Here is an 18389-nt window from a genome sequence, read left to right as displayed (position 1 = left end):
CTCTCTCTCTCTCCCTCCCTCCCTCCCTCCCTCCCTCCCTCTCTCTCTCTCTCTCCCCATGCACACACACACACACACACACACACACACACACACACACACACACACTGTTTCCCTGAAAATAAGACCTCTCCAGATAATAAGCTCAATCGGGCTATTGAGCGCATGTGCTAAAATAAACCCTCCCCGAAAATATTGCAATACAGCAACAGCCATGAGTGATCACACTCGCTATTTCCTGCACCTCAAACATAATAAGACCAAGTGCTTGTTTCGGGAGTCAAAAAAAATAAGACCTTTTCTTATTTTCGGGGAAACACAATGTGTGTGTCAGAGGTGGGTTCCTACCGGTTCGCACCAGTTTGATAGAACCGGTTCGTCAAATCTACCGAACCAGTTAGAAGAGGTTTCACCAGTGGACCCACAAAGCGGGCCACACCTACAGAAGAGGTTCCAAAAATTTTTGAAACCCACCACTGGGTTTTCAAATTTTGAAACCCACCACACACACACACACACACACACACTTTAACACGACATATAGTTGGCTATGGTTGAAATCTGTATATAGCAAGGAATGTCTTAATAATTTATACCTATTATTGCAGCAATGTCTTGACTTACTTTTACATTAACATCAGCTGTTGACTGTAGCGGTAGTATGTGGCCACTGATGACAACATCCAAGAGTAAATAACCATCTGAATCCAAACCACGGGCAACATGAGTCATCCGTACTAGCTCCCCTATGGATTTCAACAATAATTCTGATGAGTGAATGATGTGAGCACGGGGTATGTTTTCATAAGACACCTTACGTGTGAAATGAATTGACACAGACCATTTAGTCTGAAACTAAATGGCTGTAAAAATGCATTTCTTGAAATATATAGGTGCTAATGATTACAAAAAGGCTTCAACCCAAAAATACCAAAATCATATTTATTAAAGATTTTTTAAAAAAATTAGAGGCAGCTTTCCGCCTCCGTTGCCAATTTGCACCAATCTAATAATTTCCATTGTACTCAAATTGTTTCATACTTTTCATACTAGTTTGTGGATTCTTTTTTAAAGCCATGAATTGAAAGTTGCACACATTTTATTGTACATAGAAACATGCATACTTTAAAACATACTTTTTAAAAAATGTACAGATTTTTTTATACATTTGTTGTTTGGAAAGTATAAAGGAGCATTTGGCTATCGAGGTGTTATTGCCCTTGGGTTCATTCTGTAAGTTCACTTCTTCCTAGAATCATATGCAAATTAATTGTCAACACTTCTAAAAGAAAACATTTTGGATCTTATGCAAAAGAAACATCTGTGTCCTATTTTTACTAACCAGTAGCAAATTCTACTTGTGTTTCCCGCTTGAAAACTGCACTCGTGAGCGAAAAGCCATTCACAGCTTCTCCAATTTCCTTGGCGGTTATCCAATAAATAGGACTCAGAATAGAAACCAGTACTCTCATTACAGGACCTTTAGGAGGAATAGCATTATGGTAAACATAGCATCTTGATATTTGTAATTTTGGGAAAATATTTTCGTTAATCACTTCCTAGAAACAACTGCCTCTTAATCCTTTCCTAGAAACAATTTACAAAACTTGAAGATCATGAATATTTTTTTCTTTGTTCGTGACTGCCATAAACAATTTATGAAAAGGATAGAATAAATCAACATTACAAAGAATATATTGATATAAGCAGAAGGATCTCAATGTGTTTGCCTGCTTTCTGGTTTTGCCACTGTGCTATCGAATGTCCTGGTGGCCTTCTACACAGGCAGAATGCCATTTGAAACCCACACAGGCCCTCAAGAGTCTGAACTAATTTTGTGCTGTGCCATTTTCCTAAACGCTTCTATGCTCCTGGAAAAAATAAGATGTGCTCTGTACTTATGAAATCCTGATAATATCCAGAGTTGTAGCCATGATAAACATAGACCTTTCGTGTTGATTTATAATATTAAAACTAAGACAAATGGTGCAAATCTGATACATCTAATTAAAATCTTTAATGCACAAAAGGAACAGCTGTACCGAGATTCCAAGGGATATTTGTAATTTTGGCTTCTACACTTGTAATATCCTCATCTGGACCATCTATTACAGTAGCATTCAGGACAGCAATTCCAAACTCAACATCATTAATATGTCCAATGACGCTTCCTCTAGCTTGTGAGGGTCCACCTGCGGGGGGGAAAGGAAAGAAAAGCCAAAGGAAGCAGTTTTATCCAAAATACACAACTAAATTCTAGAATTCATTTTCTGATGATGGTTCTACAAAGGAAGAAAAACAACTAGACAAATTCACAGAGAGAATTGGTATCGTTGGTCAAGAAAATAATGCCAAGAAGCATACGATTCTTAGTGCCTTGATGTCATGATCCGACAAATGCACTCACAACAAAAGCGCGCTGACAAAACCGTGGCTAGAAAACCGTGATGTCATACACGCGCCCACAACAACGCGCCGACAAAACCGCGCCCACAAAGTGTGATTTCAGTTAAGGTAAGGGTTAGGTTCAGGGTTAGGTTCAGGGTTAGGTTCAGGGTTAGGTTTAGGGTTAGGGTTAGGGTTAGGGTTAGGGTTAGGGTTAGGGTTAGGTTCAGGGTTAGATTCAGGGTTAGGTTCAGGGTTAGGTTCAGGGTTAGGTTTAGGTTTAGGGTTAGGGTTAGGATTAGGGTTAGGTTTAGGTTTAGGTTTAGGTTTAGGTTTAGGGTTAGGGTTAGGGTTAGGGTTAGGTTTAGGGTTAGGGTTAGGATTAGGTTCAGGGTTAGGTTCAGGATTAGGTTCAGGGTTAGGTTCAGGGTTAGGATTAGGGTTAGGATTAGGGTTAGGTTTAGGGTTAGGTTTAGGGTTAGGTTTAGAACTCGCGGTTATTACTTGTTTGTTGACACTTTTGTTGGCGTGCTGTTGTCGGCGCGCTTCTGTGCTCATTCGTTGGCGCGATTTAGAACTCATGGTTTTCTTGCTGCGGTTTCGTCGGCGCGCTTTTGTCGAGCGGGCATTTGTCGGTGAACTGCTTGATGTTATTTTAGTGTTTCTCAAACTTGGAGACTTTAAGATCTGTGGACTTCAACTCCAAGAATTCCCCAGCTAGCTTGAGGTTGATAAATACCGTATTTATGTGTTCATTTATGGATTTCCCATTGATATCACATATGCTGGATTAGAGAACCATTTTTTTTAACTGTACGTATCTTTACGTTTGGTAATATGCCTGTCTGGGAAATCTCTTAGACTCAAATCATATATGGGTTTGGGTGTCAAGTGCTGGTGTGAGCCCACAGTGCTCTCCTTGTTAAGGAACCATAAAATTAAATTGGACATCTATCAGGCTTAATCATTCTACCGGATCAGGTGCCTCTGGAGGGATATCATTTTACGAGCTGCAAAGTCTTGTAGGTGAAAAATGATTCTTGTTTAACGCTGCTTGCTAGTTCCAACAAAATAACAAAATGTGGCAGGAAGGAAAGTGGAGTAAACTCCTAAAGGAATTCAGACAGGGTTTATGCCATTATTTGAGTAGGAAATTAGCCAAACCACCAGAGTATATTAATCATTCTGACAAGTGAAACCACTTTGTGTTCTTCTGCTGAATTTTGAGGGGAAACATTCCAAGTATTGGCCACAAAAGAGACATCTCTGTTTTTCTCAAACCTCATCAGATTTTTGTAAATTTGTGTTTACAAATTTACAAGTTTCAAGAAACATCTTCACTGGGATTACGCAGCATTTTAAATAACTTTCTAACATTTAAAAAAACTTTCTGTATGGCTCTAATAAAAAAAAGAAATAATAAGCAACCTTTACATTAATTTGCAAAATTTGGCCAGGAAGTTTGAATAGTTTCCAAATTCTTCTTTGAGTTTAGCTGAACATATTCACCTCAAAAAAACAGTCTCTTGGTAAAGCAAAGGATAGCAGATCTGCAGAGAGGGAACTAATTCTAAGATTCAGTATATCTCTGCTAGATTTATGAAAATAGAATATGTTAGTCCAAGTGCTTATAATACCAGAAAATATCAAAGATCTGCTGCAGTATTAGAAGTCGTGCTCTACCGTGGCACGACAAAACCACACTTGACTAAAGTGCGCCCGATTAAATCGCGTCGCTGACGTCATCAACAGGGCGACAACAGCGAGCGCGGAGAAAGAAGGGCGCTTTAAATAGCGCTTTGAAAGCAAGCCGATTCAAGTTAAGGTAAGGGTTAGGTTTAGGGTTAGGTTTAGGGTTAGGTTAAGGGTTAGGGTTAGGTTTAGGGTTAGGTTAAGGGTTAGGATTAGGTTTAGGGTTAGGTTTAGGGTTAGGTTAAGGGTTAGGTTTAGGGTTAGGTTCTCAAAGCAGATTAGGACTCAGAATATAATTCCTCCATGTATAGCAACCTGTTGTAGGCCAAGCAGGAGCTGTTGGAGCTGCCACCAGACTCCGACAGCGAGAGGCCCTATGAGTCGGCTCTGGAGGATGTGGAGGACCCTGAATAGGGTTCTGACTCCGAGCAGGGCGCAGAGAGGCTGGTTGGCCACCAGGAGGCGCCTGAACCTTGGATCAGTGGGGAGGAGACAAGGAAGAGTGAGCCGGAAGCCAGTAGTGAGTTGTTCCTGGATGCCCGGCACCAAAGAGCTAATATGCGTCAGGAACAGTTGCGCAGTTACAGGAGGTAATTGCACTCAGCTGGTGGTAATTAGGCTCCTCTTCAGACTATAAAAGGACTGCTTGTGCACAGGCCCCTTTTGCAGAAGTCAACGCAGGAACTAATGTTGGAGAACAGTATTGTGAGTTTGGCAGGCTGGATTGCTGCCATGGCTTATCTGTGCTGGTTGCTGCAAGGACCTGTCTGTCTGTGAATAAATTCCGTAAAGTATCTTTGACTCGGAGTGTGTTAGTGTGGGGCGAGGGGGGTCAGAACAGTAACCAATTATGAGTTGTGAGTTGCCCATAACATAAAGTGCTTCTCCTTCCCTCCAGCATTTGAGACATAAACTTAGGTACCTGGACAAGCCTGAATGTTACATCTGGATATTTGAGTCCCATCTCCAGGACAAGGACGTCCATTGTTAGAGACAGGTGGATTGCTGCACAACCGTGATCGGGTCTTTTCCCCTGCTCCACAAGATGCTGAGCATGCGCTCCAAGGCTGCCACGCGCCCCAGTTTCCATCCACTGCAAACCGTTACAGAAGCGAAATAAAATTTAAAAAAATTAACAATGTTTCATTAATGCTTCTCAAGAGTTTGGAGTTGTTGGTTTTTTTTTTGCAGTGACAAATGCAACTCTTATATAATTATTATGAATAACATATATTAATAAATTATAATAAATATGAAAGCATTACTATTACTGCTAATTTACTTACTTACTTACTTATTTATTTATTTATTTATTTATAAAATTTATATGCTGTCCAATCCTGAAGGACTCCGGGCGGCTTACGAAAAAGAGAAAGAAAGAAAGAAAGAAAGAAAGAAAGAAAAAAGAAAGAAAGAAAGAAAGAAAGAAAGAAGAAAGAAAGAAAGAAAGAAAGAAAGAAGAAAGAAAGAAAGAAAGAAGAAAGAAAGAAAGAAAGAAAGAAGAAAGAAAGAAAGAAAGAAAGAAAGAAAGAAAGAAAGAAAGAAAGAAAGAAAGAAAGAAAGGTTTAAAATCACAACACCACATGCATTCATTCTAATCGGGGCTGGACTTCAACAGTGAGATCAACAGCCCCAGGCCTGCCGGAACAGCCAGGTTTTTACAGCATAAATGCTGCATAATCATGCATAAATGAATGAAAGGGCTATCAATAGCTAAAAGGTAGATGGATGGAGATCAAATGAAATCTAGGATTGAAATAGAGCAGGCTAGAACAAGAATAGAAGCAAGAATAGGAAAGGGAAGGAAATGGGAGGATGGAAGAGAAGATTCCTCGCTTATATACAGTTCAGGAACTTTACTCACAATCTTTAATATCTATTTCGGAACACACTAAAATTGCATGCACATTCACACATCTATTTTGTGTAGTAAAATAGTAATAAAGAAGATTCAGGATGGATGTTTGCAAGTTAAGAAACTGGTACAGCAAGTCAGCCTCTTCAAAAGTGGGTTGGTCTCATCCATCCCCATGAATGGATTTTATACATCCCTTATTTTTTTCCCCTCAATCAGGGTCTGGGATGCAAAATGCCTTCGTGCTATATAAAGCAAAATACTCCTTGCAAAGGGGGCTTAGTGTCTGTTCCTCTTTGCAGCATTATTTTGGTTGGAAACAGAGCTATTACTCTAGTAATATGTAGATTGGTACAAAAGCAGTAACAACCAATAGCTCATTCACAGGTATCCAGATTTCAAATCCATCAGAATTTGTGAAGAATTTTTATCCCTATGAACGTGCAGGGTCTTATGAGATGGATCTTCAGTTCTGGTATGCTTCTATTGTTATTGTTAGAAACAACCTCATTGTGTGGCAAGCATCCAGAATATTGTATTTCCTACCCGATTGTCTGTCTCAACCAGAGGTGGGTTCCTACCAATTCACACCTATTTGGTAGAACCGGTTCGTCAAATCTACCGAACCGGTTAGAAGAGTTTCCACCAGTGGACCCGGAAAGCAGGCCACACCTACAGAAGAGGCTCCAAAAAATTTTGAAACCCACCACTGACACACACACACACACACACAGAGAGAGAGAGAGAGAGAGAGAGAGAGAGAGAGAGAGAGAGAGAGAGAGAGAAAGAAAGAGAAAGAAAGGAAGAAAGGAAGAAAGAAATAAAGAAAAAACAAAAAAAGAAAGAAAAAGTGAGAGAGAGATGAAAGAAAAAAAGGAAAAAGGGACAGAGAGAAAAAAGGAAGGGGAGAGAGAGAGAGAGAGAGAGAGAGAGAGAAAGGAAGAAAGAAATAAAGAAAAAACAAAAAAAGAAAGAAAAAGTGAGAGAGAGATGAAAGAAAAAAAGGAAAAAGGGACAGAGAGAAAAAAGGAAGGGGAGAGAGAGAGAGAGAGAGAGAGAGAGAGAGAGAAAGAAAGGAAGGAAGAAAGAAATAAAGAAAAAACAAAAAAAGAAAGAAAAAGTGAGAGAGAGATGAAAGAAAAAAAGGAAAAAGGGACAGAGAGAAAAAAGGAAGGGGAGAGAGAGAGAGAGAGAGAGAGAGAGAGAGAGAGAACACATGGCTGGCAAGCCACTCCCACCAGGTCACATGGCCAGCAAGCCACTCCCACAAAGGAGGCCACACCCACAGAGTAGGTTCGAAATTTTTTTGAAACCCACCACTGGTCTCAACCTAACTCACCCGGACACAGCTCAGGATGACACCTCTGAGTCTGTGTATCAGCCCCTGCGCAGGCTCTTCCTCCATTAAGTGGGTGAGGATTGTCACAAGTCCGATATCTTCTCATTTGGCCACCGTTACATGTTTGACTGCAAGTCCCCCAGTTGCTCCAAGGGCTCCAGTTCCCATGTCCTTTGGAAACAGGATATTTTTCAAATCAGTAATTTTTTATATATACTGAAAGGCACAGGAATTAATAACAATAAGAAGGATGTAACAGTTGTAAGTTTATTGTCAGCCTATTGTTAAATAAAGAGAAGGGAACACTTTTGGAAATAACTATATGGAAATCACTCCTCTGCCCTCCTACCTGGAATGCAGGGGTGGGTTTCTCGCCCCGTTCCAACCGGTTCAGTTGGAACGGGGCGGACGGCGTCCTCATGCACGTGCGCGATGCACGCATGCGTACTAGCGTCTGTGCGATGCTCCAGCTGCTCCTGGAGGATCGCGCAGGCGCTGTATGCGTCCCGCTCATGCGTGGAAGCGCAGAACTCGTCAAAACCGGGTAAGAAACGCGGGCAGGCGGGTGGACCCTTCGCCGTTCCCGGAAGTTACTTACTTCCGGGTTCGCCGACCAACCGGTTCGCAGGGACCGCCACGAACCTGTTGAAACCCACCCCTGTTGGAATGTAACATTATAGCTCTCCCGGGCAAGACTCCAGTCCAGTTTTTAATCACCTACAAGATGAAATATTTCTCAGTGTACATCAAACTGGCCCTGTGTACTTACTGGGACAGAGGTCAGTGTTGCAAAAGTCAACCTGGAGATTGTTCCCTTCACATCTGAGTCCACCGTTCTCTGGGGGTGGGTCTGAGCAATATCTTGTTCTCTGTTGGGTACCACCTCCACAGGACATAGTGCAGGCACTCCAGCTAGACCAGGAAGTCCATTTTCCATGTACTAGTCAAATGAAAAGAGGTATCCTTTACACACACCGACACAAACATTCAAATCAGAAATAGCAAATGTCATTGCGGTGCAAATTCTGCGTAACTAAATCTGATGCCTAAGAAATCTACACATTAGAGCAGCTGATTAAGGAGCCAGTGCCGTATTGCAGACCAACTCATTGCTCACTGCCAGGAGTTCACTTCTCACTGACGCAAGGATGACTAAGCCTTCCATCCTTCTGAGGTTGGTAAAATGTTTGGAAGTTTATTGACATTTGTATGCCGCCCACTCCCTAGGGACTCTGGGCGGCTTACAGACAAACAAGGGAATATGTAAAAATTAAAATTGAAATTAAAATAGAAATACAATTGTTTAAAATTACACAACATACATACTACTTAAAGTGGGGCTGGATGCTAATCAACAGCCCCAGGCCTGCCAGAACAGCCAGGTCTTAGTAGCTTTACGGAAGGCCGGAAGAGTAGTGAGGGTCCGGATCTCCATGGGGAGATCATTCCATAGGGCTGGGGCAGCAACAGAGAAGGCTCTCCCCCCTGGGGGGGGTCGCCAGCTGACATTGACCGGCCGATGGCACCCGGAGGAGGCCCAATCTGTGTGATCTTATCGGTCTTTGGGAGGTAAATGGAAGGAGGTGGCCTCTCAGGTAGCCAGGTCCCAAACCATGTAGGGCTTTAAATGTGGACCCAGATTGTGGGGGGCAATATGCTGGCTCCGTAAACCACTTTTGTAAAGCACTATAAAGCAGTATCTAAGTCTAAGACAGCTATTGCTATTAAGTTCCAAGGCGTATTTAAGAATTTGAATATTCTCTATATGAAGGAAGACTCACCGTCCTTCATCTTACAAAATCAAACTTTGCATTTGTCATAGACTGGCTGCTACTACTTTGGCTGACTTCCTCATCTATAAGCTCAACTGCTAACTGAGAGCCAAGTACTGCTATTAAAGAATATGGAGGAGAGAAATTAGAACTCTCTTTGTTCAGTAATTTGTTACCTGAGCACATCCCCAGAGGTTTATTTAAAGAGCTTACATGTTAAATTTTCCCTTTCCTTCCCTCTTCGTTCATAAATTCAATTTAGCCAAACTTCCCTTCATTTCTGTCTCACCCTATATTTCGGTGGTGGGCTTCAAAAAATTTTAGAACCTCTTCTGTAGGTGTAGCCTACTTTGTGGGAGTGGCTTGCCGGACATGTGACTGGGTGGGCGTGGCCAACTTGTAAAATGTGGCGAAACTCACTTAACAACGCTCTTGCTTAGCAACCAAAATGTTGGCTCAGAAACTCTGGCATTTGAAGCACGCAAGTCTTAAAGATGTCAAGTTACAAGACCCTTGCACCCCTAACCCTTTAGAAAAAAACCGCCAGGGGTGTTCAAACTTGACAGCTTTAAGACTTGTGGACTTCAACTCCCAGAATTCCTCCTCTCATTCTTCATCTTGATGATGTGCGGATGGGCGGGAGGAGGGAGCAGGAACCGGTGCTAAACGGCACTGTAGATTTGTGGAACCTCTTCTATAGAAGAGATTAGAACGGGCAGGAACCCACCCCTGCTATATTTAGAACACACTACATTTAAATGAGAGCTGGTTTAGTGTAGTGGTTAAAGCATCTGGCTAAAAACTGGAAGATCATGAATTCTAGTTCCACCTTAAGTACAAAGCCATCTGCGTGACTTTGGTCTAGTAGTGTCTTTCCCTCTCTCCTAGGAAGGAAGCCATGGCAAACTGCTTCCCAAAAGTCCTGCGAGAATCGGATCCAATTGTACAGAATGGAGAGGGGGGGGGAATAAGTACTTTCTATAAACTAAGATGTAAAACAAAATCTATTTTATAACTTACCTGGACAATTTCTCTCATTGCAAACCTGCATCTGTACATCAGGCCCCTCACAGGAAGAACCATCAAATGATGGAGGAGGATTATTGCACAGCCTTATTCTGTTCTGAGTACCTTTGCCACATGTCTCGCTGCAAGGACCCCATGATAACCAGGAACTCCAGGCACCATTAACTAGAAGCAAAGAAAGTTAGTTCAAAAAGAAACTTTCAAAAAGGAGAATGTTAGGAATATAATCTAACGGTTGGGTTGGCAATATATAAATCATGTAACAATGCTGTAACTGTTTCCTTAAATCATACTGTAAAATGTGATTGGTTGCTGTTTTCCTTAATCGGCCATAAGAGGGAGCCAGAATGACTGTTAGCTCTCTGTTTGTTAGATGCTGGGCTGATCTGATCTGAGTGTTTATTGGAAGCTGGCTGTTAGAAAGTGCCGTGAGCTATTGTAAGTTTTGCAGCTGCTAGCAAACTTTGAGTACCGGACTGTTTGTATGATTATGGACTATGTTCTTTGGATTATCCCTTAACTGAAAGACATTGATGACTGGCTGTCTTATCCGTGTATGACTTGGATTGTTTGATGGACTCTGATACCTCTATTTCCACGAAAGTACAAGCCTATTTAAACTGCAGTGTCTCTGTATGCTGGTTTGTGTGTTCTCCAACACAACTCTCACAACGCTTCTCTGAACGCACTCTCTCTCCCAACGGGGAGCTTACCTAACAGAGAAGAAAAATAAAAATTGGAATGGATGATAGTGATATATGTGTGAACGCCATTTGCACAATGGATTTTTTTTTTTTGGTCCTCTGATTCTTTCCAGAAGCCTATCAGAGGATTCCAAGAATTTTGGAACATATTTGAAGAAGAAAACTGCCTAAACTTAAACAAGGGCATTTTGAGCTACCACTCCTGATGCAGGAGGGGGTGCACAGGTAAACCCACCAGTGGTTGACCAGGTTAGGTGTTTCTAACAGACTAAATATTATAACCTTGAATACGCTTAATACCAAAAATCAGAGCTTTTGGGTTACTGGCCTGAAACTCCCTTTTTTCTCCTATTACAAATATTAAGGGAACATAAGGCAAGCTTTGCACAAGAGTGGAACAGGAAGTATGATGGGTGTAAGGAACAACCAAAAATAATCATGACAGCATCTTGCGTGCTTTATGTCAGCAATATTTTTGCATTCAATCAGCGATATTTTAGCAATATTTTAGCAATATATCCTGTCTGCTTCATGACAGATTCACTTCCCTATTGTAACTCGGAACTTTCTGAAGAACCTCGCACTTGTAATTTCCCCAAAAACGTATTTTACTGGCCTCAGCAGGGGTCTTGACCCTAAACTGTATCCGCCTATTGTAACGCCTCCTGATTTGTAATGTTTAATTAAAAAGTATAAAATCTCTGCCAGGGGATAGCCCCGGCAGTTCAGTCTTGGTGTCAATCTCACTGAACTCTGGACGCGTCCAATAAACCTGTCTTCTCTCGGAACCTTTGTGGTCTTGGCTCCTTGTCTTTCGTAAGTAGATTGCAAACCTCATATCTGCTGCAACACTCCTATTATTTCTCGTACAATGTAAGAGGGAATCATAGGAAAAAATATAAAGGCAGACATGATTTATTTTTTATGACCACAAACTTTGGATCTAACCATTTTACTTTTGCTTTTCTAAGAGGAAGTTTTTAATTTTATAAACGTATTAACTCCATTCAGCAGACGTTTTCAGAACAGAGATGCTCGTGGCAGTTTACAATCGAGTATCTAAAAAATTTAAATTAGGAACAGCAATCCAAAATGAATCTCAAAGCAGATTATGGAAACGTTGTAGTAGAGTAAAATCTCCTTGAAATCTTAATTTTCCTCCTTCTTAAAACCACTTCCAGAAGGGAGAAAAGAGGAAGGAGAGAGGATAGGAAGGGAAAGAGGAAGAGCAGGAGCAAAGGAGAGGTAAGGGAAGAAGGAAGGGGAAGGAGAGTAGGAAGGAAGAAAGTAGAGAAGGGAGAGAGGGTGGAAAGAAAGAGGTAAGGAGAGGAGGATGGAAAGGAGAGAGAGAGGAGGAAAAAGGGTAGGAAGGGGAAGAGGAAGAGCAGGAGTAGGAGAAAGGTACAGGAAGAAGGAAGGGGAAGGAGAGGAGGAAGGAAGAAAGTAGAGAAGGGAAAGAGGGTGGAAAGAAAGAGGTAAGGGGAGGAGGATGGAAAGGAGAGAAAGAGGAGGTGGAAAGGAGAGGTAAGGGAAGAAGGAAGGGGAAGGAGAGGAGGAAGGAAGAAAGTAGAGAAGGGAGAGAGCGTGGAAAGAAAGAGGTAAGGAGAGGAGGATGGAAAGGAGAGAAAGAGGAGGAGCAAAGGAGAGGTAAGGGAAGAAGGAAGGGGAAGGAGAGGAGGAAGGAAGAAAGTAGAGAAGGGAGGGAGGGAGAAAAGAAAGGGAAAATAAGGTGGTGTTATAACCGGAGGAAGGGATGGTATAAACAAAGAAACCCAAACTGTATATTATGACCTATTAAATGAAATAATAAACGTATAAGAATGATAAATGTTAAAACACCTGTAACCAAACGACATGCTATATGTGATGATGGTTTTTTTTTCTTTTTTTTCTTTTTTCTTTTTCTTTTTTCATTGTTGTGTGTATGTGTTGTTTATGTAATAAAAAAATAAAAAAATAAAAACCACTTCCAGTGTTTACTTTGGATTCAACAAGTAAATATGTTTAAAAATGATTCATTGACGATGGGGGTGGGGGGGAATCACATCTCAGAAAGAAAAGGAAATTTATGCCAAGCACACCATTTCTCACCTGGGCATGGCCTTATGTTGCACACCGTTAACTCTACTGCATTGCCTTCACAAGGTCTTCCTCTATGTTGAGCTGGAGGGTTGCTGCAACTTCTGGTTCTGGTTTTGTTGCCCTGCCCACAGGTTTTAGAGCATTCTTCCCAGGTCCCCCAGTCTGACCAGCTTCCATCCACTAAATAGCATTCACAATTTATTTGCAGTTACTCATATGCACTGAAACGATTGATAGCTTCATAATTACAATAATAAAAGATTCAACGGACTGGTGGGTAGAGATTAAATAGCAACGTTGGCCATTTTTTCCAGTATAGCCTTTTGTACGCCCTCTTGATCAAATCAAAGAAACTAAACAGAGTTGCGATTGCCAAGTTTGTGAATTTGGAAGAAAGTTCCAAGGACACAAGTGGAATTTCATTTAAATAACATTGGCATTGTTGTGGCCCAGCAGGAGCCGTTGGAGCTGCCACCAGACTCCGACAGCGAGGGGCCCTATGAGTTGGCTCTGGAGGATGTGGAGGACCCTGGACAGGGTTCTGACGCCGAGCAGGGCGCAGAGAGGCTGGTTGGCCACCAGGAGGCACCTGAGCCTTGGACCAGTGGGGAGGAGACAAGGGAGTGTGATCCGGATGTCAGCAGTGGGGAGGAGCCAAGGGAGTTGTTCCTGGATGCCCGGCACCGGAGAGCTAATAGGCGTAAGGAACAGTTGCATAGTTACAGGAGGTAATTGCACTCAGCTGGTGGTAATTAGGCTCCTCTCAAGACTATAAAAGGAATGCTTGTGCACACGTCCCTTTTGCAGAAGTCAACGCATTTATGAAAGTTGGAGAACTGTGGTGTTAGCTTGGCAGGCTGGATTGCTGCCAAGGCTTGTCTGTGCTGGTTTGCTGCCAAGGACCTGTCTGTCTGTGAATAAATTCCATAAAGTATCTTGGGCTCGGAGTGCTTTGGTGTGGGGCGAGGTGGGTCAGAACAGGCATCAAGAATGAAGGCTAAGAGATAACACAATTATTCATGAGTAATAAAGAAATAATTGCACTGAATCACAGTAGAAGTATTTCCTAAGCATTTATTCAGATTCAGATTCAGATTTTTTTTTTCAGATTTAGTTTATTTGTATGCTGCCCTTCTCCAGGAGGGACTCAGGGCAGCGAACAACTCAAAGGGGGAAAGGGGAACATAGAACACAATACACATGATTAAAATAAACAAGAATCATACAGCCACACAGGTCAAGAGGGGAAGGGAACTCATCAACCCCAGGCCTGCCGGCACAGCCAGGTTTTGACGGCTTTCCGGAAGGCCTGAAGAGGGGTGAGGGTCCGAATCTCCGCGGGGAGTTTGTTGTGTCAGTTTCAGATTTATAAGATAATCAATGTGAATAAACAAAAGAGGAGCATTTACCTGGACACAATTTGCTCTGACAGGTGCGTATTTCATAGTCAGGCTCCATACAGTTTCGTCCACCATTAGCAGGAAAGGGATTGTTGCATAGACGAATCCTCTTTTGGACACCTGGGCCACATGTTACACTACATGGTTGCCAGTCAAGCCATTGAGAGAACCCACCATGCACTGCAATGGAACAAATTGCATTAATTTAGTCAATACTCATTTTAGAGCCTATACACTCTTTATTGACTTCAGTCTTTAAAAAAACCAAGAGGTTGACCTGTAGACTAATGGTCTACAACAATTTTGTTTTGACTTATGACAATATTGAATAAAGACTGGGCTGGAAGTGATTCAGAAGAATTAGCAATTGTTGTTCTTGGCTTCTGAGAAATCAGAAAAACTCCCCTTTTCACGATCCTATCGCAAATTAAAAATGGCCTATAAGCTTGCCTCCAATCTCTGGAGATATTATTCTATGTACATAATTAAAATAGTCGAACTAATGGATGGATTAAAGTATGCCTCCTAACTTCCTTTTATTGATGTTTTGAAAAGGCTAATAAGATAGGAAGGAAGTTAAAAACAAATGGTCATAAATAATACTCTATCTATCTATCTATCTATCTATCTATCTATCTATCTATCTATCTATCATCTATCTATCTATCTATCATCTATATATCTATCTATCTATCTATCTATCTATCATCTATCTATCTATCTATCATCTATATATCTATCTATCATCTATCTATCTCTATCTATCTATCTATCTATCTATCTATCTATCTATCTATCTATCTCTCTGTCTGTGTCTGTCTGTCTGTCTGTCTATCTATCTATCTATCTATCTATCTATCTATCTATCTATCTATCTATCTATCTATCATCTATATATCTATCATCTATCTCTATCTATCTATCTATCTATCTATCTATCTATCTATCTATCTATCTATCTATCTATCTATCTATCTGTCTGTATGTCTATCTATCTATCTATCTATCATCTATATATCTATCATCTATCTCTATCTATCTATCTATCTATCTATCTATCTATCTATCTATCATCTATCTCTATTTGTCTGTCTGTCTGTCTATCTATCTATCTATCATCTATATATCTATCATCTATCTCTATCTATCTGTCTGTCTGTCTGTCTGTCTGTCTGTCTGTCTGTCTATCTATCTATCTATCTATCTATCTATCTATCTATCTATCTATCTATCTATCTATTTATCTATCATCTATATATCTATCATCTATCTCTATCTATCTATCTATCTATCTATCTATCTATCTTTCTTTCTATCTATCTATCTATCTATCTATCTATCTATCTATCTATCTATCTATCTATCTAAACACACACACATATACTGTACATCCGTTACTTCCCATGAAAGTTGAATTTAAAGAGTGGTGCAGAGATGTAAAATTAATCTTTTCCAGTAAGTACAACTTTAGATCTTATATGAGATTTTCAGGTTTCAATTAATATTATTTCTAAAAGCACAGAACAGTTTCTCCCTTCTGACAGGAGTATATCTTAGTAGAAAACTTTTCTGAGCAAGAGATATAAATTTAGTGACATATCTGTATTGCTTTTCTATTTAAAAATACAGATTGATTAACTACAAAGAGCTTCTCATTAAGCTAATCCAAGCCTCAATACTAACCCTGGACAATGAGAGGCACTTTGACAAGGACAGAACCCAGGAGGTTCCGAGCTACACATTCATATTCAGAAGTATCCTCTTTGCGAGCAACTGCAATACGCAGAGAGCCATTCGTCAAAACAGTCATTCGGTCTTCATTCAGGAGAGGCCAGCCTTGACGAGACCATTCAATGGTTGGATGTGGTTCTCCTTCTGCTTGGCAGTTCAGCACCGCTGTGGTTCCAGCATCAACAATGATCTCTACTGGTTCAGTTTTAATAACAGGTGCGCCTAAGAGAAACAAAATGGCAATAGCAATAGCAGTTCGACTTATATACCGCTTCATAGGGCTTTCAGCCCTCTCTAAGCGATTTACAGAGTCAGCATATCGCCCCCAACAATCCAGGTCCTCATTTCACCCACCTCGGAAGGATGGAAGGCTGAGTCAACCCTGAGCCGGTGAGATTTGAACCGCTGAACTGTGTTTATATAGTCATATTTGCTCAAGTTTTCTTTAAAATAGGCAAAATATCTTATGCTTGCTTACTCATTGGAATCTATAGGATTTATCTCCTAGATAAATTATTTACATAATAATTTATAGATAATTATTATTTACATAATTTACATAATTTATTTAGAGATTATGTAACACTGAGGCAAATAACAATATTTTCTCTCAATACATTCCTTATCCAAATCATTTTGGGAAAAAAATAAACATTTTAAATTCTTTTTTTTTAATCAATAAGTAGATTGGGTTTTTTAGTAAACTGGAAAGAAGTAATATTCTGAACCACAGAATTGGGTCAGTTCTAGGTAAATGCCAAAAAAAATATGAATTCTTCAAATAAGCAAAGTGAAAATCTCCTCATTTGCAAACTTTCTATTTCAATTTGATGCCATCCAGGTGTTCGACTAAGAATTCCCGAATCTCCAGACCCATTTGAAGGTCCTGAGGCTATGGAAACCTACTCCTTGACAAGAAGGAGATGAAGGAAGTGAAATCTGAAAGCAAGTTCATGTTAAAAAATATATTGTTTGAGATTTATTTATGAAGTTGACTATGGGTCATTGACATGATGTTACATCATTCATTCATCTCTTGTTCAGATTCTAAAACTGAAGGGGAAGTGAATTGGAGAGAGTATGTGTTAAATAAAGAATTCCGTTTGCTTGGAAGCCACTAACATTTACAAGTACAGCAGATACATTTCATAACTCTTAGGAAATTGTAGGAATATGGGTCTGTTAACTTACTATGTAATGTCAGAGTGACATGGTGTTCAACTACTCCAGCATCATTTGTTGCTATACATATATATTCTGCAGCATCTTCATTCTGAAAAAAACACAGGTGATTTGTTCAATCTGGGACTGACTATATTAAACAATATCTTATAGATTTGCAGATGTAGGATTTAAGTGAAATTATTCATTGCAGACAAATATTTCTAATTATTTCATGATGTGATATAACTTAGCTAAATAACTTTTTTTTTTAGTATGTGGATTTTATTAAAAGAAATCCACATGTTTACATATGATCCGATTTCCACTGGCTACGTTGACTTGATTTTTTAGGAACCTGGAGTTCAGGCAAGATTGTTTTATGGTGTGCCAATATGGAAGCATAGCCTAACTGGTCAGAAATAAAATAAAGATATTTATAATACTATGCTACTTGGGATTTCTCTCCACATGTGCTGCAAATATGCCTCCCATAATCCCCAGCCATAATTGCCATCTTTTGCCCTGCATTGCCAGTTGTAATTCTATTGTATCTAGGAAAGGTTAGGAAAATCTGGAATCCTACACACATACATGCATGCGAAAATATTTTAGAATATTTACAAAATATTTGAATATTTACAAAATAAATGTATATTTACAAAATATTTACAAAATACTGTAGCAGTTACAAAAAGAAAAGGCTCAAGTTGAATGGATATCCCTTAACAGTGTCATAAAAATAAGTGGGATGATCCTAGCAAGACACCTTGCTGCTACGAGATGGATACTATCATGTTTAATTAAATCCAATGGTTGCATTAGTTCAGTGCTAACTCACCACTGTGCCATGGATGGCAAGGGATCCATTGCTAAGTTGCCTGATTCGATTGCTGATCAAAGTGCCAACTCCTTTTCTGCTCCACTGAATAGTTGGAGGAGGATCTCCTGTGACTTCACAGTTGAGAACAGCATTGCCACCCAAGGGTTCGATCCGATTGGAATGATAATCTCCCAGGAATACCGGAGGTTCTGAATTTCAAAATAATAAGTATAAGCAACTAAATAGAAAACAAAAGTCAAAAGAAGAAAGAGGTAAGGAGATGTGGGTGGAAGGGAGAAAAAGAGAAGGAGAGGAGGGTGGAAGGGAGAGAAAGAGAAGGAGAGAGGGTAGGAAGGCGAAGAGAGAGGGTAGGAGTAGGGGAGAGGTAAGGGAAGAAGGAAGGAGAAAGAGGAGGAAGG

General features: G+C 40.3%; 1 protein-coding gene across 1 annotated transcript in view; it reads right to left on the bottom strand.

Annotated features, from left to right (window-relative positions):
• The window catches only part of HMCN1 (hemicentin 1), a 240065-nt gene that overhangs the window by 21074 nt on the left and 200602 nt on the right, over nucleotides 1-18389 (bottom strand). Inside the window, exons 85-96 of the mRNA XM_087726175.1 lie at nucleotides 17989-18179; nucleotides 17178-17259; nucleotides 15939-16208; nucleotides 14265-14435; nucleotides 12865-13035; nucleotides 10064-10234; nucleotides 8041-8211; nucleotides 7272-7442; nucleotides 5000-5170; nucleotides 2043-2192; nucleotides 1343-1480; nucleotides 625-746 (exon numbers count right to left, since the gene is read on the bottom strand). Coding sequence (XP_087582301.1) covers nucleotides 625-746; nucleotides 1343-1480; nucleotides 2043-2192; nucleotides 5000-5170; nucleotides 7272-7442; nucleotides 8041-8211; nucleotides 10064-10234; nucleotides 12865-13035; nucleotides 14265-14435; nucleotides 15939-16208; nucleotides 17178-17259; nucleotides 17989-18179 — 1979 coding nt within the window. The remainder of the gene's footprint in view (nucleotides 1-624; nucleotides 747-1342; nucleotides 1481-2042; nucleotides 2193-4999; nucleotides 5171-7271; nucleotides 7443-8040; nucleotides 8212-10063; nucleotides 10235-12864; nucleotides 13036-14264; nucleotides 14436-15938; nucleotides 16209-17177; nucleotides 17260-17988; nucleotides 18180-18389) is intronic.

The sequence above is a fragment of the Thamnophis sirtalis genome, unplaced genomic scaffold (assembly GCF_051295495.1).
Source record: "Thamnophis sirtalis isolate CommonGarterSnake01/CBP01778 unplaced genomic scaffold, rThaSir2_p1.2 scaffold_12, whole genome shotgun sequence".
Lineage (NCBI taxonomy): Eukaryota > Metazoa > Chordata > Lepidosauria > Squamata > Natricidae > Thamnophis > Thamnophis sirtalis.
The sequence above is the reverse complement of the archived record's forward strand: the minus strand, read 5'-3'. Positions and strand labels throughout refer to the sequence as shown.